The sequence below is a fragment of the Cucumis melo genome, chromosome 9, assembly GCF_025177605.1.
Source record: "Cucumis melo cultivar AY chromosome 9, USDA_Cmelo_AY_1.0, whole genome shotgun sequence".
NCBI classification, from domain to species: Eukaryota; Viridiplantae; Streptophyta; class Magnoliopsida; order Cucurbitales; family Cucurbitaceae; genus Cucumis; species Cucumis melo.
This window is the reverse complement of record NC_066865.1, coordinates 13,024,363-13,046,932: the sequence shown is the minus strand read 5'-3', so window position 1 is coordinate 13,046,932 and position 22,570 is coordinate 13,024,363. Positions and strand designations below refer to the sequence as shown.

Genomic DNA, 22,570 nt, shown 5'->3' with positions numbered 1-22,570 from the left:
TATATGGCATGGCATGTACAAATACAAATACAAGATGAATACAATACTATCAGTTATCGGATACTTGCATTTTAAAGTTAAACCTAACATAACAAGGTTTGAAACCTTTTATTATTACTGGTTGGTAGTATGTACGTTAATTATTCATTTTATTTAACTAAATAAAAAAAGAGTAATTAATTATACAAATGTTATAGAGCTATATTTATTTACCGATGATTTTTGGAAATACGTTTTTCAACTTCATTTTTTAGAGACCTCTTACTGATCAAGACTTGTTATACATGTGTGTATAAATCGAATGAGCCAAAAGATATAAAGAATTTGATAGTATGACTATGAAACAATATATTCAATCAAACTTTAGATCGATTAGTAGGTTTTTTTTATATGTATCAATTACATATCGAATGTTTAAATGGATTGAAATTTTGAACATCACATTGACTTGATTAAAAACATGAGGCAAAAGTTCATAATTTTACAATGTCCAAGATTCCCATGGTTCCATTATAAAAAAATTCTCAAGATTGCATGATTTACACAATTCATTGTTTAAACTTCATAATTGTAAGTATCAACTATGAAGTTGGTGGTTCGAGTCTCTCCTACTTGTATTGTGTACTACAAATAAACTTATAAACGAAGGAATATATAAAAAAAGAGAACAAAGTAAAAATAAAAAAAAAATAATTAGAAGACAACCTTAATTTTTTTTTGTGGTGACTTGTGAATATGAATAGAAAAGAAAAAGAATGAAATATTTATATCCAAAGATTTAAAAAGAAAAAAGAATTTGAAAGGTTGAAAGAGATATAAAATAATTAATATGAAAGAAGGGAATGTGAATAGATGGAGATGAGGAAGTGAATGGTTTTAGATAAATTTAAGTGACATAATAAGTTAAAATAATTAATATCCAAATATTTATTATAATTAAGTTCAAATTTAAAAGTAAATTACAATGAAAATGAAACCAAAGTAGGAAATTAGTGATTAAAAAAAAAAAGGATAGAATTGAAAGAAAAAAAAAATTATTCTCATCCATGTTTTTATATAGGGTAGATATAGATTATTATTATTATTATTATTTTGTGGAGGGGTTTTGTTTGGGCAGGGAAAGAAAAAGAAAAAGAAAAAAGAAGAAGAAAACGTAAAATGAGAGAGAGAAAAATAGGCAATGTTAGGGAATTCATTGAGGGGTGAATATTAGAATGAGTTAAAAAATAAAGGGCAAAAGGAAGAATAGATTGAAAATAGGAGGGTATATCCGTAATATAAAATTAAAAAAAAAAAAAAGAAGGAAATGGATTAAGAAGAAGAGAAATAACTAATTGGAGGACAGGCAATCACAAGCTTTTGGCGGGTTCCTGAAGTTGATTTGTGAGCTAAAATCTCAGCTCCATCTCACCTTATTAATTTCTTCTAAACCCATTCTTTTTTTACTTTCTTTTTACTGCTCATCTACGCCACCACCGCCGTCGCCGGAGCCATCTCCCTCCCTTTCTCCATTTTCCTTCTCCTACCAAATACTGACGCCCCATTTTCTTTCAACCTTCTTCATTTTCCCTTTCTTCTCTGCCGGACTTTTCACTTAAGATTCCCTCTTTCTCTTCTTTCTTCCAACCCAAGCACCTGCAGATCCGCAGCTTACTCGAGGTACCCATCTACATTTTCTCACTAACCCCAATTAATTTCAAATTTCCAAATGTGCTAATAATCTTTAATTAATCACTTCTTAATCTCATTCCTTTTAACTTTTACTGCCATGGTGATATCCTTGTTCTGTTTCACCTTCCTGCATTTGGCGTTTTCTCCACTCTGTAATTTTCTAATAATTTGTTTTGGAATTTTTTGGCTTCTGGGTCTACTCCTTCTTCTGGTGGGTTTTCATATGACGTCTTGTTCAAGAGAAATGCAAGTGTTTTCTTTAGCTTCTCTTCAATTTAAACTCTCTCATTACTTACAGTGCATTTTCCTTTTTTTTTTCCTCTGTTTTTTTTCCTTTTTTTTTTCCAGATTTGGTTGGACAGATGGTTTGAGATTCTGTTTCGCCCTCTGTTCTTGTCAGTCTTCTTGTTCTGGGTTTCAGTGCACGAGCGGCATTTCTTTGAATGGGGCAATTTTCTAAATCACGACTTTGTCTGTTTCCGAGGGTGAATTTGGTTTAGCTCATTCATGTTTCCACTGCCCGGATCCGGGGGTTTCTGCTGGGTGTTCTCAATTTTGTTAATAATATTTTGGGTTTCTGACAACTTTGTATCTCCTCCAAGAAGGTATGTTTTAGAATTGTCATCTGTTTCTATAATCTTTCTCTTCTCTTCCTCCCCTTTCTCTTATGACGTTTTGTTCTTCTTCTTTTCCCCTTTTAATTTCCTGATTAACGGTCCAAACCTTCAACAAAGCATTGAACTCAAGTCCATCGGGAGAGCAATTGAGTCGAGAGTGAACATTATTGTTTCAGAAACAACTTGTAATCTGGGTTCAAGATGCTTGAGCTGAATCTTCAGTATTCTTTAAGTTTGTATGTTCTGTTTTTTGTGTGCTAGTTTCTCCCTAACCTAATAACGTTCAGTTGTCATTTAATTTCTTTCGCTGATTTTCTCAATGCTTTTGGTTTGACCTTTCGGTGTGATCTACAAACCGTTCGTGACTGTGAATTTGAATTTCCAGTTTAGTTATCTAGTTGGCCTGCTGCAATTGTTCACCGAAGAATTTGATTATGTGCATTGGGATTGTTGGTAATGATAATATTCATCAAATAAGTATGAACTCGTTAGCACTAGCTAGGTCTGTTGTTTTTATATTGGGATAACTTAATTTTAATCAAATAAGTATGGATTCGTTAGTCTGAATTATGTGCATTGGGATTATTCAGCATTATCTAATTTCTCATGTGTCATCTGGATTGACTTAATCTCTCGCTGAATGCACTTTATGACTTTAATGTTCTTCCAGGTCGGTTGTTTTTATATTGCTTAGTTAGATTACCAAATGCAAGCACATACTACTTCATGCTGTATTCTCTCTATCTTTTCTCTATTTTCTTTGCGAAGAAAAGGGATTTCCTATCCTCTCCTAGTTATATTTAAAGGTTGCCATGTTATTTTAGTCAAAGGAAGAGTCTAAGTTTGAATTCATTACCTAAGTTGTATCAATGAACTCTATGAGATTTCACTTTTACCTGCTGCTTTTTTTGCTCAACTGCTTAAGCTTTATAATATAATCTGACCATCTCCTCGATTTGTAAGTGGTAATGGAAAAACTATATGTTATGCGTGCATTATTTTATACTTCCTTAGGCTTTTGGCAAGTTATCCTATGAGTTGTTTTGCTTCTGCCTTCTTGTTGAAGTTTCAATTGTCACTTTCCTTCCCCATTTTTGCATTGTTAAGTATTGCTTCTTGAAAGTGATGATGATTCAAGCCTCTTCCAGACATTGAGTCTTCCTCATTTATTATGTCAATTCCAGAAGGTTTCTTTTGAAGAGATCAATGATATCACTTTCCTCACCAGTTCCCCGAAAACTATTCTTCTACTAAACAAATAGAATTAGCTTTATTCAATTTTTTCAGAAATGAAAAAAATTATATATAATTTATCAACTAATGTAGAAACAACAAAACTAAGCTTGTGAAATGGAATCTTGTGCAGTGGATGATTGCGATATTGCATAGAAATGTCAAGGATTGCTAAGTGGAAGCTTGAGAAGACAAAAGTAAAGGTGGTCTTCAGGCTTCAATTTCATGCCACGCATGTAAGTCAACTTATTTCATCAGCAGACACTCTCCATATTTACTTTTCTTTCCTTTCTGTGTTCTTTCTAGCCTCTAGGTGTCTTGTGTTTGAGAACATGGCTCCAGTGCATTATTGTTTTCATGTCATGACTGCAACAAAGACCGAACATATTTCTCGTGTAGACAAAATATATAAAATATAAAATATTGGATTTTCAATTAGCGATGCCAATCATGCGTAGAGTGGGTATGCCAAGAAAATTTGTGTTATATTTTAAATTTGGAAAAAACAAAAGAGAACATATTTCTCAGGCATGTGGTGATTGGCTCAATGATATTACCATGGCAGTTATATGTATACCTCGTTATACTTATTTAGTCTTTGTTGTGTTCGTATCCATTTGTTTTTGTCGTGCTGTCTCTCATATTTGGATGAATATGTTGTCTCAAAAGTCAATCTAGGGTGGATAAGGAACTTGGATTTCTTCCCAAGTCTGAACCTTGTCACTAATCTTTTATTCAGACTCTAATGGTAGAGATCTGGGTATTTATTAAGAAAATGGATCGCTGAAGTTCATTGCATTTTTCAGTTTTAATGCCTGCATAGCTACTAGTTAGTTTATTGTTAAAAAAAAAAAAAGCCGCATTTCATGTATGACTCTTACATTTTGAAATATTCTGTACTTGTTTTTCTTTCTTCCTTATCTATTTTCAGCTGACTTGCTAGTAATACGGTATGCCACTTTATGTTAATGTGATAAACTGCCTACGAAAAATACAATGATTGAATCTTGTTATCTTCTTCTTGATCTAGATTCCACAATTTGGATGGGACAAACTGTTTATATCTTTTATTCCTGCTGATTCTGGGAAGGCAACAGCAAAGACAACTAAAGCGAATGTGAGAAATGGAGCTTGTAAATGGGCTGATCCTATCTATGAAACAGCTAGACTTCTTCAAGACACTAGAACAAAGAAATATGATGATAAGCTCTATAAACTTGTGGTGGCCATGGTAGTAATCCTATCAACTCATTATCATTTTCTCTTTTCTCAATTTGTTTTTGAACTTCTCTGGCACTCTGGAGAATTGCCTTAACTTTTTTTTTTTTTTGACCAAATCCTTACATTTCTAGGGCTCATCTCGTTCAAGCATCCTCGGAGAAGCTTACGTCAATCTGGCTGACCATGCTGATGCATTGAAGCCTTCAGGTGTTGCGTTGCCTCTTAATGGATGTGAATCTGGAACTATTTTACATGTAAGAATTTGGAAAGGCTCGACATTCCTAACATAGGGCTCAAATCTCTCATCAATATTGATTCTATCACTTTCATTTGTTTTCATATTTTCATTGGCCTAATTTATAATTCAACTGTAACATGTTGCTCAATCATTTTCAATGGCAGGTTACTGTACAGCTGCTTACTTCTAAAACTGGTTTCAGGTACGTTTTAAAATGAAACTTTCATAATCTGTCCTACATCCTGTTAACATTTGTTTGTCGTTTTTTAGGGAGTTTGAGCAGCAAAGGGAGCTCAGGGAGAGGGGGCTGCAGACATTCTCAGATCAAAATAGTCATGGAGAATCTCCGAGTGAAAAAATGTCACCATCTAAGGATTCGATGAATATTCACTCAAATAAGGTTTTCTTATTATTTGTTTACTCGATTAAGTTGTTTTGGAATATACACTCATGGCCTTTGGTTTTCTCTACTTATTATCTTCTGGGGCTAAATTATAAAAACATTTGTACCTGGAGAATTTCGAAGGAAATCCTTATAATGTTAAATCGCCTGATAGGAAAAAACAACCCTAACTGAGGAAATGAAGAATGAAGGAAATACAACCCTTAATAAACTTAATAAAGAGATGGCCAGGTTAGAAATCAGTTACAGCATTAATGCTCAAAATTACCTAAATACTATAGAACACGGGAATGCTCATCTTCCAGAACATGTAAAAAGGAGATTATATTACTAGAATAGCGTCACAATGTTATGGTGAGAAAGCTATCCACAACTAGATCAAATATATTAAGGTGGTGAAACACTTGAATGAAAGTTTCTTTGAAACTTATTAGTTTGTTGCTTCTACGTTACTATTAAAAGACGAAGTTGCATAAAGGAATAAGTTTGGGTAAGCCAAAGAACTTCTCCCATACTCGGTCCCCTCTTTATATAATTATATAAGCTCCTCCATTTAAGCGAACTAGTAAATCTTAATGTAATAGTTAAGCTTGGGGTTGCCCTTTATGTATATTTCAGATTTCAATGACATTGTTCTGCTACTTACAAAAAACTTTTCTCTCCTGCCTCCCATCCCACTTCTACCTCGGGTGAAACAGGTCAATGCAAGAATTAGATCCAAAGAAGTATACAACGAGCTCCCTTTACTCGAAGATGAGGGTGGTCGAAAAGAAGAGTATGCAGATTCAGCAGCCGGCTTTGATGTCTCTTCCAATACTTCAGAAAGCTTATATGCAGAAAAACATGATGTGCATGAAATTGACAGCATAAAGAGCACAGTATCTGGTGATCTAGGTGGACTTTCCATTGGCCAAAGTCCTGGATCAGAGAAAGGAGACCAGGGTGATCATCAATATTCAGTGCAGGGGTCCAACAATTGGGCTCATAACTGGGGTTCTGACTTTGCTGCTGATGGGGAACTGACTACTGCATATAAAGAAAACAATAGACTTAGGGAAAGCTTGGAAGTAGCTGAGTCCTCGATTGTTGAGTTGAGGCTAGAAGTAAGTTCTTTGCAAAATCATGTCAATGAGATGGGTATCGAAACACAGAAAATTGCTTGGCAGCTTGCTACTGAGACTACTTCAGGTAAAGAACTGACAGAAGAAGTTTCAGTATTGAAATCTGAGTGCTTAAACCTGAAAGACGAGCTTGAAAGATTAAAGAATCTGCAATCAAGTCTATCAGAATCTAGAAAAGAAATCATAGAGACTGACCGGGATAACATATGCCAAAAGCTCGAGCCTCAATGTTTAAAGGGGCTTTTAACAATGGAGGAAAAGATTAGAGATCTACTAAACAAGGCTCACTTTGGATGTCAAGACAGAGATGTTCGGTTTCTTCTAGCTGACTTGGAGGCATTGCTCTGCTATGTACAAGATTTCAGAGAACGAATGGAACAAGAAATTTCCTGTGCCAAAGTGAACCAAAATGAGATCAGAAAATTGAACTCCTCAACGAGTGAGATATTGACATCAGGAACTGGGTTCGATTCAGACATTTACCATACTGATAGCATGCTTCATTGTCTTATACCAGGTCTGGTGTCCTACGAACCCAATTCTATTGATGCAATCAGCTCAATGAAAGGAAAAATTTTTGAACTTCTGAGGGAGCTGGACGAGTCAAAAGCAAAACAGGAGAGCCTTGCACAGAAAATGGACCAGATGGAATGCTACTATGAAGCTTTTATTCATGAACTTGAGGAAAATCAGAGACAGATGATTGGAGAGCTGCAGAATCTCAGAAATGAGCATGCAACATGTATATATACTATCACGGCTTCTAAGGATGAGATAGAAGCACTGCATCACGAAATGAATAACCGTTTAATGAACTTTGCCGAAGAGAAGAAGAGTTTGGATTCCATCAATAAGGAGCTTGAGAGAAGAGCTTCTAGTGCTGAGACAGCTCTCAAAAGGGCACGCTTAAATTACTCAATTGCAGTGAACCAGCTACAAAAGGACCTTGATCTACTATCTGTTCAGCTCACGTCCGTGTTTGAGACTAATGAAAACCTCATAAAAAATGCACTTACTGGTTCTTCACATCCAAGCGGACAGGAATCCTGTGAAATAGGTTGGAAGCCGGAAGTTGAACCGGAGGAATTTTCTAATTGCAAACTCTTGCAGAGTCAGAACCATGATGCAGGGGTAAAGAAATATCATTTTAGTGGAGGCATTATCTCTGAGGACTTAAAAAGGTCTCTCTACTTGCAGGAAGGGTTGTATCAAAAGGTTGAAGATGAAGTCTTTGAAGTGCATTTGGTTAACATATACCTGGATGTATTTTCAAAGACGCTCCAAGAAACTTTGATTGAAGCAAATACTGGTTTCAAACTTATGAAAGAGAGAATAGATGAGATTAGTCAGCAGATGGAACTATCAACCAAGTCGAAGGAATTATTGTTTCTTGAACTGCAAGCTTCTTTGGAAGAAATCCGATCTCTAAATGAATATAAGACTGCAATGGTTTCAAAATATAATGAAATGGGATTGAAAACTGAAATTTTAGAAGAAAATTTATTAAATGTTACTCGTGAAAATTCCTTTCTTTCCAAGAAAATAACTGAATGTGAGGCCTTGGTGACGGAATATAGAAGTTTTGAGGAAAAGTACCAAACCTGTCTTTTGAAGAAGTTAGAGCTAGAGAATTCAATGATTGAGGAAAGCATTGAAAGCAAAAATCTTCGTAATGAGAATGCATCTTTGCACGAAGAACTGAAAGCTCTAAGAGCTGAATTTGACGACCTGGTTTCAATGAAGGGAGATCTGCATAAAACTGTTGGTTTTGCTTGTGATAAGTTGAGTAACTTGTTGGCTTCTCATAACAAAAGCTCTAACAATATCTCTTCCTTAAGTGAATCTGTTTATGATGACTTAGAGCCCAACAGCTTAGCAGGCTTGGTTTTGAAATTTGAAAATCTCCATCTTGATGTATGCCAGAAAGTTCTCCAACTCATGAATGAGAACGGACATTTGATGAAAGAAAGAGATACGGCTCAAAAGTCCTTAAGCAGAGTAGCATCAGATAATCTGATCATGAAAGAGAGTTTTGAACGCACAAAACAAGATATGGTCAACAGATTGGATAAGGCCAGTGAACTGGTGCATACTTTTCACGTTGCAATTGAGACTGTTTCTAAAAATATCAACAGCAGTGAAGCTGAAGATAAATTTACCCAGCAGTATAAAGAATTTCTGTTTGTTCTCGATCATGTGGAGGATGAACTGCAACAACTGACTTCTAAAAACAATGGCCTTGAAAATGAAATGGTAGCACTGAGGTTGGTAGATGAAGAACTTGAAAATTGTAAGTTTACCATCGAGGTGTTAACAAAGGAGAAAAAGACTTTACTTGAGTCATTACATGAAAAAGTAGAGGAATCAATGAAGCTTAAGTTGGAGCTGGATTGTTCAAAAGATAAATGTCAATCATTGTCTGATGAATTAATTATCGAGAAGAGTTCTAGAGATAGTTTAGAGAAAATAATTAAAGATCTTGATGCGCAAATAAATGAGAAGAGTTACAAGTTGCTAGATTTTGAGCAAATGAAGGCAGAAGTTGGAAGTCTCAAGCAATTGGTGTTGGAGCTTGAGTCAGAGAAATCAAGAGTCGACAAAGATTTACTCCAGTCTGTAGAACTTCTTAAGCATCTTGATCAAGAGAATTCTTCCTTGGTTTGTTTGGAAAGTCAATTGTGTGAAATGCATGAATTTTCAATAGCTGCAGATATTAGCCTAGTTTTCACAAGATCTCAGTATGATGACCAGCTTGAAATTCTTGTTCAGCAATTTATGTTATCAGAAAGGGACCTTATAGCCGTCCAGGAAAAGTATGTCAATGTAGAGACTGCTCTTAATCATTGCATGGTCAGTGAAGCACACCAAGCTGAAGAGAGTGCAAGATTGTTGATGAATCTTAACTCTCTGAAAGTGGAGTTAGAAGCCTTTGCTTCGGAAAACAAGATGCTTCTTGAAGCAAACGAAAAACTGACGAATCAGTCTGAGGAATTGCAAAATAGGACTAAACTTTTGGAGGTTGCAGCTGATGCTGATAGAAGTCATCATGCTAAAGAGCATGAAAAACTGGGGAAAATGTTGAAGACTTGTGAAACAGAGATTGATGATTTGTTGCTTTGTAAGGAAGAACTGGAAGTAAGTTTGTTGGTTGTCCGGTCAAAGTTGGATGAACAGCATGCTCATGTGATCTCGCTCCAAGGTATAAGCGATGAGATGGTCATCTTGCAAAATAAGTGTAATGATCTAACCCAGAGGCTGTCTGAACAAATCTTGAAAACGGAAGAATTCAAAAACTTGTCTATTCACTTGAAGGATCTAAAAGACAAGGCTGAGGCAGAGTGCCTCCAACTTCGTGAAAAGAAAGAAAATGAAGGGCCATCCAATGCCATGCAAGAGTCTCTCAGAATTGCATTTATAAAAGAACAATACGAAACAAAGTTGCAGGAATTGAAGCATCAGCTATCTGTGTCCAAGAAACACAGTGAAGAAATGTTGTGGAAATTACAAGATGCAATCAATGAAGTTGAAAATAGGAAAAAATCCGAAGTGACTCACATAAAAAGAAATGAAGAGCTGGGAATGAAGATCGTGGAGGTGGAAGGTAACTTGAATGCAGCTCTTGCTGAAAAGCGTGAAATAATGAAGGCATATGATTTGGTGAAGGCTGAAAAAGAATGCTCTTCTATCAGCCTTGAATGCTGCAAGGAAGAAAAACAAGAGCTTGAAGCGTTGTTAAAGAAATGCAATGATGACAAATTAAAATTTTCAATGGAACTGAACCTAATGAAAGATTTTCTGGAGAGTTACAAATCTCAGACGAGCATGCAGAAGGAAGGAAGTGATGGAAAATGCACAGAAGATCACACGTCTAAGTCCTCAGATAAAGATAATACAGCTCCTTGTGAAGAAGTTGAATGCACAATATCAATTTCTACTGATGCGACCAATAATTCACATGCTTTCCTTAATGGTCAAGGGCAACCTGAGCAGGTATATGGTGTCATTGTCTAATTGGGCTTACTTTGTTTTGTTTCTTGACATAAACTTTGTTTTGCTCTGTATTATGCAACTCTTACCATCACCCTCATGTTAATGTCAATGACAGGATGTTTTGATGTCAAGAAGTCTCAACGGACTTCAAGATATCTCTCCTGGGAATCAAGAGGATTTGCTGCATGATGAGACAAAGCATTTGGCTCTGGTGAATGATAACTTCAGAGCTCAAAGCCTGAAATTTAGCATGGACCACCTAAATGAAGAGGTTAGTAAGCTATATTAGAGAAAGAATGTTGGTGTTCATTTTCATATATTGGTATATTCATCTCTTGTATTCTGTTGGCAGTTGGAAAGATTGAAAAATGAAAACTCGCTTGCACATGATGATCATCATCCTGAATCAGATTTTCCTGGTTTAGAACATCAACTGATGCAGTTACATAAGGTAATCCATAAATTTTACAAGCTTTCAATTGATTATTTCCATTTTTGTATTATATTTTATTGTATCGATTGTATTATATTTGCCAAAATTATTTTTTTCTTATTTGTAATGGGTTGTTTTTCTATTTAAGAAAACCCTTCTCTCTTTGTGAAATATACAAAAAATTATATTCTTTGGCATGATATCAGAGATGGTTCTTGAAAGCCTAAAAAAACCCTAATTTTTTTTCAAACCTAAAAAACCTAAAACTCTTACAGTCCACTGCCTGCCCACATGCTCTGCCGCCTTGAGGGTTGTTGCCGCCTGTCGTTTCACTTTGACTGATCGCCGCTGCTGGCAGCCACTTTTCTTTTGTTTTTTGGCTGTAAGTTGGTGTTCTTTTTTGTCTTTGCCATCATTTGTCATGGTCCTCACTGGTCACCCCTTTCTAGTCATCCGCTGTTGATTCCGCGCCGGTGATGAGTTTGGTTGGCGTTTTCAGATTTGTTCTCTCCGTTTTTTGACTTTTGTTGCTTCCGTCATGTTGGATACTAAGTTATCTATGGCAACGTCGACAATCGTATCCATTCCAATAACCCCACTATCCAAATCACCACGATCCAACTTAATGGAGACAATTTTCTTCGTTGTTCACAAAGTGTTGGAATATATTTTCATGGACAAGGGAAAATTGGCTACATTATTGGAGAAAAAACTGCCCCAAAACCAGATGATCCTTCATTTGCTGCATGGATGTTGAAAACTCCATGGTTATGACGTGGCTTGTAAACTCCATGATTGAAGACATCAGTTGTAATTACACATGCTACACCACGATCAAGGAATTGTGGGCCAATGTGACACAAATGTACTTTGATTTAGACAATCAATCACAAGTATTTTAGTTGAATCTCAATTTAGGAGATATACGCCAAGGAAGTAACTTGGTGACACAATACTTTCACTCCCTAAAAAAGATTTAGCAGGACTTGGATCTCTTTGATTCATATGAGTGGAAGTCTACAGATGATAAAAAACATTACAGAACTGTAGAAGACGGTTGTATTTACAAGTTCCTTGTAGACCTCAATGTTGAATTTGATGACGTAGAGGTCGAATACTTGGAAAAACCACTCTTCCATCTATTAATGACGTTTTTTCAAAAGTTCCTAGGGAAGAAAGCCACAGGAATGTTAAGATTGGAAAAAAGTCTATTGATTTCGTAGAAAGTTTTGCATTGGTGGCCGAACAAATAGCCATGAAAGCCTTTGATTGTTCTAGCAAGACACATGAAAATTCTTGAGTCTAGTGTGACCATTGCAATAAACCTCGACATACACGTGAAATATGTTGGATGCTTCATGGAAAACCTGCAAATTGGAGAAGTTCAAAGCAAGGGGAGAGGAATTCCCACCTACACACATGAAATGCAAATGTTGGTGATTCCAGCTTGTTGAGCAGATTGATCAGATCTTAAAATTGCTAGAGACTAACTTCCTCATCTGGAAATCCTAGTGTTTTCTTGGCACAATTCGGTAATTTTCCTCACTCTTAGATTAACTCATCTCCAGGATTATAGATTCTGGAGCCTTTGATTGACCAATTCCTCTTCCTTTGATTTTGTCCTTATGTTTTCTATGAATGTCCCAAAATATTTGTGGTGACACAGTTCTTACAGCTACATACCTTATCAATCGAATCCCAACGAAGGTTTTGACTTTTAGAACGCCTCTAAATCAATTAAAAGATTATTCTCCCACTGTTTCGTTGTTCTCTGACATACCAATCAAATTGTTTGGTTGCACTGCTTGTATTCATCATGCCAACTCGACTCGCACTAAACGTGACCCTTGATCTGTTAAATGCATTTTTGTAGGCTGTCTCCCATAAAAAGGCTTACAAATGTTTTGACCATTCGACAAAAAAGTATTTGAGAGTATGGATAAGTTATTTTTTTGGAAAATCAACATTTTTTTAGCCAAAATTCTCTTCATAGGGAGACATCTAATTTTAAAGATAATTTTTGGGACACTTCACCTATCCCCATCCCTATCCCGGACATCATTGATTATGAAATTATGAGTTATAATTCTTTGATGTCAAGTGTGGAGAGTTCTTCAAGAGGAGAAACATAATAAACTGACTTGATAAGTCAAAATCTGAACAATGGGTTTACACTAAAAGAAACTTGACTCGAAGGAATCAGGAACAAACATTTGGTCCATCACAAAACTAATCTAATACTTGATAAATGATTACGAAGATTCAGGTAACATACATTCTCCTTCTTCTTCTAATTTTCCTAGTTCTTCTTCTCATAATTCCTCACTTGATGTCTTTGATAGAAAGGTACCTGTAATTGTGTCAAATATCCGATTGCAAACTATCTTTCTTATCATAGTGTGTCTAACAGTCATAAAGCCTTCACATCCAAAATGACCAACCTGTATATTCCTATACAGGAGGCCCTGAATAATTTGAAATATGGGACATAGTTGAATTACCAAAAGATAAGAAAATAGTTGGATGTAAGTGGGTGTTATCGGTGAAATGTAAAATTGATGGTAGTGTTGAAGTTAAAGGTATAAGGCCAGATTGGTTGCTAAGGAGCTTACTTAGACCTATGATGTTGATTATCAAGAAACATATGCTCCAGTTGCTAACATCAATTCTATCAGAATTTCGTTGTCTGTTGCAGTTAACTTTGATTGATCTCTTTATCAACTAGATGTTAAAAATGTCTTTCTCAATGGAGAACTTGAAGAGGAGGTATTTATGGACTTGTCATCTAGTTTGAAGTAGATGTCAAGATTAACAAAGTGTGCAAGCTAAAGAGATCATCATACTGTCTCAAACAATCTCCTAGAACCTGGTTTGAATGCTTTGAAAAAGCGAGCTACGAATTCAGTCAAAATCAAGCCGATCATGCGATGTTCTATAAACATACATGAAATGACAAGGTAAGGTTTTGATAGTTTACGTTGATATCACTCTTACCGGCAATGATGTGACAAGACTGACTTTCTTGAAGAAAAAGTTAGATCATGTGTTAGTGATATGTAATTAAATTTGCCTTCAACCACCAGCTTAAGTTTTTGGGTGAATTAATGGTTTAATATGGTATCAAAGCAGGTGGTCTAGGGAGGTCCTATGTTCAAGCCCTTGAATTCTCGTTTCTTCCCCAATTAAAATTGATTTTCAAATATTTCAAACCCATAGGTAAGGGAAAAGCTTAAGCTTTTGGGTGAATTGGTGGTTTAATATGATGATTTCCAAATCAAAGACCTAGGAACCTTAAAGCACTTCCTTAGAGTTTTGCTAGGTCCAAAAGTGGCATTCTTGTCTACCAAAGGAGGTATATTCTTGATCTGCTAAAAGAGACCGGGTTACTTGGTTGCCAGGTAGCAGAAACTCCTATCTTTCTCACACAATGTTGAAGTTTATACTTATGCTGATTAAGCAGGTAGCATGATTGATAGAAGATTCACATTTGGTTATTGCTCTTTTGTTGGAGGAAACATGGTATTTGTGAGGGTATATGGATAAGAAGACTGCTAAAAGAATTGAGATTCACTCATACGATGCCCATATGCATTTTATGGTGACAACAAGGCAGCAATTTCCATTGTCCACAATCCAGTCCTTCGTGACACGACGAGACATATTGAAGTTGATACACACTTTATAAAGGAAAAGGTTGATGCAAGAGTAATATGCATACCCTACCTTCCGACAACAGAACAAATTGTAGATGTATTAACTAAAGACCTTCCAAAGTGGCAATTCAATAAATTGATTGACAAGCTGGCAACGATTGATATCTTCAAACCAATTTGAGGGAGAGTGTTGATTGTTTCCTTTTTGTATTATATTGGTTGTATTATATTTGCCAAAGTTATTTTTTCCTTATTTGTAATGGGTTGTTCTCCTATTTAAGTGCACCCTTCCCTCTTTGTGAAAATATACAGAAAATTACATTCTTTGGCACTTTCGATATGTAAATCGACATTTTAACACTTGTGCTCATTTTTTTTCAGGTGAATGAAGAACTAGGAAACATATTCCCCTTGTTCAAGGAATTTTCGAGTAGTGGCAATGCTTTAGAAAGGGTACTAGCTCTAGAGATAAAGCTTGCTGAAGCTTTGCGGTCAAAAAAGAAACCAAGTATGCATTTTCAGAGGTACATCACCCAGTATAACCATGCCCAACAATTTAAAATTTATAGCATTTTTCTTAGCATAAAAGCATTATTAGATGCAGTAGTATCTATGTTTCTTAGGTTGTTTGAAGTTGAACTATTCTAATGGTTTCAACACAAATTTTGGTATGTGGTCCAGTTCTTTCTTGAAGCAACACAGTGATGAAGAAGCGATATTTCGAAGCTTTAGCGACATCAATGAGCTAATCAAAGACATGTTAGATCTAAAGGGAAAGTACACAACTGTAGAGACTGAACTGAGAGAGATGCATGACCGTTACTCCAAATTAAGCCTTCAGTTTGCTGAGGTTGAAGGGGAGAGACAGAAACTGATGATGACTGTCAAGAACGTCCGAGCATCCAAGAAGCTTCTCAACGCTAATAATCGACCCTCATGGTCATACCGGGGGGAGCATTCTCCTTCATAACTTCTTGGCTTCCTAAGATAGTCTCTCTTGTCTCTTTCACAAGTTGTTGAAATCGCAATCAGGTCAAATGTGACACCAAAGGCTTCATCTTTGGCTTTCTGCATCACAACACCATGAAGGATATGGACACACGATACTGTCTCCAGGGATTGAGCTGCTACGAGTTTAGAGTCAGCTGCACGATAAAGATGCAACAGTTTTGTGTAAATAAGAAAAGCTTCTGCACCTATTCATTCACCAGTTGGTAGAGTATTATCAAGTATAGGATCTTCATTTCTACTTCAATGTAATTTTTTCTGTACAGTAAATGTAATATCTTCATGGATAGATGACTTAACTCTCCAAATATTATCAAGAGAAAGCAATGAAACCATGTCACTATACATCTTTTCCCCTCCTTTCTGCTATCTTCCTACTTTTTCTGTTTGTGGATAATTTGTTATTCTCCTTTTCATCCTTTCAAATACAAGCATGCTTTGGAGTGATTCCATAATGGTTAAATTTACTAAAAATATGTTTTTAATGGTTCAAACTCAATTTTGATGAAATGACAAAATTAATTTTGGTTGTAGAGTTGTTGAAAAGATGTTATTTACAAATTTTCTTTTAAGGTTGCATGAGAATGATTTATAATTATCGGTGAGTTAAATATTCATTCAAAGTCTTCGATGTAATGACGATAAAGTACAAGAGATGTTGGAAAGTAATAATACTCTTTTTCCCTTCTGTTTTCTTTCTTTCTTTCTTCTTTATCTTTTCCTTAATGAACAAAGCTTTGATAGAATAATCCAAACGAAGGTGATCCTCTTCTAGGATTTAATACGTTTGTCACTTTTTTTTGGTGGGCCTAGCTCATGGATTGATAGTCACAAACACAAACGGGTTGGGCTGAACTTTATTTTCTTAGTGGGCTTGTAGGGTTTAAGGAATACCACCCTTTCCCATGCAATTTTTGTAGGCCCATTAGGCCCCAAGATGACTGCAAAATTAGAGGTAATCGTAAGAAATAGCAATTTTATGACTAATAATTAAATTATTATATTTTTTTAAAAAAATTATAAATATAATCTAAAATTAAGTGTTAAATTATGGTACATTTTAAAAAATATTTGCAAATATATGGTTGTACAAATTTTGCTCATTCATGTTTCAGTCCTTGTGAGAAACGAAAATGACTCACAGTCAAACATTAAGTTAATTTTTCTTCTCCTTGTTTTCGTGAGTTGCTTAGCAAAGTCCAAATGTTGTTGCATGTTTTCAATGGAAAATGATAGTGAAAAACTAAAGACATTATTATTATTGTTATTTTTTTGTTACAATAGTAGATTAAAATAGTTGTTATGTTATATATAGAGTTAGCATATGTATTGAAGAAACTAGTTTACTACTACGTTATAATACACACATGTTATCAATGCATATGTACAGTGAACTATGTCGATAAGTGATTTCAACATGTATTTATGGTATTAGTGAACTTGGTTTATGTTCTATTTTTAGGGAGAAGAATGATCTACTGGAAATGAATTTAAGTAGTATCTTCCTGCCACCAAAATGAATTTGTCTGCACTTGCGTTATTTGCATAAAGGAAAAGAGGTCGACAATTTAGGTTGTCTCAATTGAGTAGTCCAATAGCTAAAGCTCTGCTAGCTTCTTGTAGACTAAACATTCCTCTCTTTAGTTTAGACTCCATGTTGTTTTTGGGTGGGGATGGCCGAAATTGGCTTCATCACTGGACCAAACAAAGTTCTTGTTAACTGTTATGATAAGCATGCAGCTTGTATCAGAAATCAAATTCTATGAAAGATTAATATTTATATTTATAACTAAGTTTATTAATAGTTATCTTTAATAGATTTCTATTAATGATAGGGACTAATAGATTCTATACTCGTTAGACTTTCAATTTGATTTAAATCATGAATGAATGTTTTGTTTATCTAACTATACAGTTAATGGTTATTGTTCGTATTTCTTCATGAATGAATGTATCATGAATGGATGCATCACTTCATGAAAACCAATAACTATTTGTATTTCTTCATGAATGGATGTATCGCTTCATGAAAAGTGTTATAGAAAAAGGACACAAATTTTCGAATGACTACGAATAAGTATATAAGTACGATCCTTTTCTATTTGGTTGAAGAAGAGGAAAAATTTTTATGATGATTTTGTCTTCTGCCAAAAAGATTTTCTCTCCATTATCCACAATCTTCACGTTTGGTAGATTCACAAAGTTTTCTTCGCCGATCTTCTAGACGGGGTGCTAATCTTAGAAGAAAGATAATCTGTTTTATCTAGAAAGACAATTACTCTCAAAACTCAAGTACTAGGGTGAGTAAATTTGTCTTAAAGAGACAACGTGAATTCGTTGGGCTCAGATCTGTATACATATATATTTTCCTATTTTGTTGTGTTGATAATTTTCATAACATACGGTACACTAAGCTCACTTGAAATAGGTTTATTAATGAACAAAAGAGAAGCAAAATTTACTTGATACTATAGTTATTATATTAGTGTGTTGGTTTTTTTTTCACTAATCTTATATTAATTAATTAATTAATATTTTGATGGTAACAAACATGTTCTTATTCATTAACAATTTTATTGTCTCGAAGAACTCATTGTATAGAGCTTGAAATAATGATTCTGATACAATTTGAATAAGTCAAAATAGAGTGTTACATTTTGAAGGTAAATAACATTTCGCTCTCTATTCTATAATTATTGATAATGAAGCTTTACATAGGCAAGGAGTACATGAGAATAAACATGTAAAAGGATAATAAGGAGTTATTCAGTTACTTATTCTCGTAAGGAGCTCAAATGAAGAAGTTAGAATCAAGCTGACTAGGTATAAGGAAAAAATTACAAGTTGATGACATGACATTTTTTCCATTAAAGTGGACCAATTGAAAAGTGCCACTTGGAACATGAATGATGGTGGACTTTTGCCCGACACGGAGGAGTGAAACATCGTGGACTTTTGCTTTTTATTAGTGTCAAGAATAAAACCATTTTTTAAAAGGATAATTGCAAATTTAGCAATTATATTCAAAATAATTAAGTATATAGCAACATTTTAAAAAAATTGCAAATATAGCAAAATCTGTCAAAATCTATCAATGATAGAAGTCTATCACCGATAGACCATGTAACAGATGTTGGTCTATCACTGATAAACCATAAGAGTCTATCAACGATAGAAGTGTATCACCGATAGATTTTGCTATATTTGCAATTCTTTTAAAATATTGCTACATACTTAATAATTATTCTAAAAATTGCTACCTATTATAATTACCCTTTTTTAAAAATATACATTTTCATAATGTAAGACGAGGATTATGTAAGTATTATTTAAAATTTTTTGGATACTATTTTAAAATCTTCAATTAAGTACGGTATATATTATTATAATTCAATTATAATAACTCTTTATCCTAAACACCTCTTTTATGTTTATGTTTAATGAGTATCTGGACATGAATTTTGGTATGTTAATTTTTTTGTTTGCATATTACGACTGGTTAATTTTAATAAAAGAAAATTTTCAACGATAATTTTTCCTTTTCTAAGTTCTAAGACCCAGATTAAAATTGATTTCACCTTTTCGCCTCCCATTTTAAAACTATTTTTCTTCTCCAAATTTGAACAACAATTTAAATTATTTTTACGATCCTCAATTCATTAGGCTTCCATAGTTGTTCCTCTCACAAATTCAAATTTTGTATTTTCATATAATTCTTGGGAGAGATACTGAGAATTGGTTTATCGAGTGTTTAACTTGTAAATCTACTATTTAAAAAGAAAAAAAAAAAGAAATTCTCATTTCAAATCCTTTGTAAGGATGATCTTGATTCCCTAAAGAGAGTTGTTATGACAATTTGATTTTTAGTCGTGGAGTTTGTTCTTGTCTCCGAATGTAGGTTGGACTATGGAGGTGGAGTATGTCAAATCACATTCTCATTTTTTTTTTATCCCTCCCAGTTTATTTGTACAATTAATTTTGTTATTATATTTTATTGCATGAAATTAATTACAACCTTGAGTGATTGCTTATATTAGTTTGATTGAAATATTTTTTTGCATGTTTGCTTAATTAGCCAGACCCATATTAGGGAAAAAGTTTTAAATAAATCTTTAGATTAATTATGCTTAAAAAATTACCATTTTTATACATAAAATGGACATTGAGTCTCCAATTTACACAAAATTAAGGTCAAAATGACCAACATTATCTAATTATGATAAATATTATTAAAAAAAAAAATAAAATAGAAGAAATTCATAAGGATACATATATGGAAAAAAATAAAATAGTTTCCTTATTCAATTAATTTCAAAAATGGTTTTGTATATTTATTATTCTTTTTAGTTTGAAGCATTTAAGGTAAGATAATACATATATTTCTTTAATAGTATGAGATTCGATTTATTTAATGTGAGTTAAGACATATTTATTTTTTAAATTGTAAATATTTGGTTTATTTTTTTCTTTCTCATATTAAATTCTATTTATTTTCATTTTTATTGTTATTATTATATGGTTATTTGTATGATCTTTTTCCTTTTTTTTTATTCCTATATTTTTATGTTGTTCAAGTTTTGTATAAATACATGTATGGTTTCTCCATTTTTTTGTTCTACAAATTCTATAGTTTTTCAAAAAGATACCATTATTTATTTTGTATCAATAAACATATTGAAAAATGAAAATATACATCTCATATATTATTTGGTATTTATCTTTACTAATGTAGGAGAAAATCAATTAAAAAACCTAAAAATTCATATTAATATTCATTTAAAAAATACATATATAGAATGGTAATTGGGCATAATATAGAACATGAAAAAAATATGAATTCACCAAAAAAATATGAAGAAGATGAACGACAAAAGAAGCAAGTTTTGACCAAAAGAAAAAATAAAATGAAAATCAAGAAATGAATAGTGAAAGTGTTTCATCCAAAGATTGTAGATAAATATTTGTTAATTAAATTTAGTTAATAACTTTCCTAATTCTACGTTACATATACCATAATTAGTTAAGATTAATCATAAATGTAATCAAACAAATTAAATATAAAATATATATTAAATAATTAATAGTTCAAATATGTCAGTTTTAATATTCATAATAAATGCAGTCTAAATATTATGGTAAATAAATATAATATTTTTATATAAATTTTTTATTTTATTTTAATATAAGGTCAAATTCGTCTTAAAAATTTGCTAAATCTTATTAATGAAAATAATTGAGAATTTAAGACATTTGTGAAATATTATAGCAAGATTAGGTCGTCTCTCTAAATTTTTCTAAATTTTATTTTCCCTCTAAATTGTCATATGGATCTTATAATGTTTATATCATTTATATGACAGATATACTTCTATCACTTGATCACTTGATAATAACTACATAAGAGATATTCAAATGTTTCAACTTTTGGAATTTTTATATAGTTTTTTTGAATTTTTTTTATAACCAAAGTTTAAAATAGCGACGTCGATGAAAATATCAATGCCTTAGTTTTATAAAATTTTTGATAGAAATATCAATAAAATGTCGATTTTGATGAATAAATTTAAAACAAATTGTAAAAAAAGATTCAAAAATTAACTTTAAATTAGTAAATCGATGGAAAACATAACATGTGCAATGGAAATGCGGATCAAATTTACTCTAAATGCATCTAAACATTTTAGATGTTAACATACATAAACTACCCTAATTAAAACAAAATTAGGGTTAAAGGAAAACTTACCTTTGATGATTTCCCGATCCTCGATATCTCCTCACAAACTTGAATCGGAAGCTACCACTAGAGTTTACCCACTATTCCCTGGACTTAAAATCGGGTTGTGGGACCTGTAAGGTGGAGGAAATTGAGAGAGAAATGAATTTTGGAGGAAGAAACCAACTTTTGGTTAAAAGAGAGGTAAAAAACTTTTTTTTTTTTGGAAAAAAGGAATAATTTCTAAAATTATCAAAAAAAATTTGAAAATAAATTATCAAAACAATTTTATAAAACCATCACATGCAAAATGCATGAAAAAACTTCACCAAAAATCAACACCTCATACTCCACTCAATCTTAATGGATTGTGTTTACATCTTATGTAGTCATTTGTCCCACTAAATGTCAGTGAGATTATCTAACAAAACATTGAATTTTTCCACTAACTTTAGCCTAAGGGCAATATGGTCATTTGACCATTCAAGTCAAATCAAACTTTGATTTTTGAAGTCAAAAGTCAATATTTTGACTTTTGACTATTTTGTCAAATTTGATTAATTTTGAACTCCTGAGCATGAATCCACATTCATTTTTTTCTAAAATTCAAATCACATTTGAATATAAAGTCGGTCAAAGTTTAACTTTTCAAAATCAAAAGTCAATATTTTGACTTTTTACCACTTTGACCATTTCCATCAATTTTGAGCTTTCGAATATGAATCCATATTCATATTTTTAATATTTAAATCACATTTAAACATAAAGTTCTATCTTAAACTTATAACCAACAACTATATCACATATATTCATCAGTTTCTCTTTATTTACCTAATTCGAACGATTCGAATTATTTCATCATATTGTTTTAAGTTAATTCCATATGAGTTAGCAGGGGAACCTAATGGACTTATAGATCAATCATGGGCTCCAACGATCCAAGAGTAACTGGCTAAATCCTTAACTGTTTGGTTTCTACTTCGAACATGAAATTATAGGTGGCTAAAGTCGACCATGTTTCTCTTGGTTGACCTATGTGTCCACATACATTAGTCTTCCTTTTGGGATTCTTTTGATTCTCCTATATTCTTTTGGAGGGAAGCCAAAAATCTTAAGGTCTCAACTCATGGGTTTTCATTTCCTTCCATTCACATGGTATTTTCTTTGGTGATGACAACTCTACCCTTCCAATCAGAAGCCAACAGTGCATGAAAGGCATTAAATTCTTCTTGTAACGCCCAGCTTTTCTTTTCGTTTTTCTTTTATTTT

At 33.3% G+C, this 22,570-nt stretch overlaps 1 protein-coding gene across 3 annotated transcripts; it reads left to right on the top strand.

Annotated features, from left to right (window-relative positions):
* The first annotated feature begins 1,363 nt into the window (after positions 1–1,363).
* On the top strand, positions 1,364–15,948 carry LOC103499300 (uncharacterized). 3 transcript variants are annotated; one of them, XM_008462278.3, is made up of 12 exons: positions 1,364–1,659; positions 2,020–2,276; positions 3,655–3,757; positions 4,552–4,752; positions 4,874–4,996; positions 5,145–5,182; positions 5,251–5,380; positions 6,082–10,494; positions 10,610–10,765; positions 10,847–10,945; positions 14,962–15,104; positions 15,262–15,948. In XM_008462278.3, the coding sequence occupies exons 3-12, from the start codon at positions 3,680–3,682 to the stop codon at positions 15,548–15,550; spliced, it is 5,670 nt and encodes a 1,889-aa protein (XP_008460500.2). In that variant the 5' UTR covers positions 1,364–1,659; positions 2,020–2,276; positions 3,655–3,679; the 3' UTR covers positions 15,551–15,948. The 3 variants fall into 3 exon arrangements, with proteins under 3 accessions (XP_008460500.2, XP_050946327.1, XP_008460503.2); XM_051090370.1 differs by lacking the exon at positions 1,364–1,659 and having other exon boundaries at positions 1,918–2,276; XM_008462281.3 differs by lacking the exons at positions 1,364–1,659; positions 2,020–2,276 and adding an exon at positions 2,371–2,524.
* Positions 15,949–22,570: the final 6,622 nt, after the last annotated feature.

What these genes read in the sequence shown, in the direction of transcription:
- LOC103499300 (XM_008462278.3), top strand. Translation starts at nt 3,680, where the DNA reads ATGTCAAGGATTGCTAAGTGGAAGCTTGAGAAGACAAAAGTAAAGGTG. An exon ending in TGAATATTCACTCAAATAAG is followed by an intron (nt 5,381 to 6,081) that starts GTTTTCTTATTA and finishes CGGGTGAAACAG; the next exon opens with GTCAATGCAAGAATTAGATC. An exon ending in GTCAAGGGCAACCTGAGCAG is followed by an intron (nt 10,495 to 10,609) that starts GTATATGGTGTC and finishes TGTCAATGACAG; the next exon opens with GATGTTTTGATGTCAAGAAG.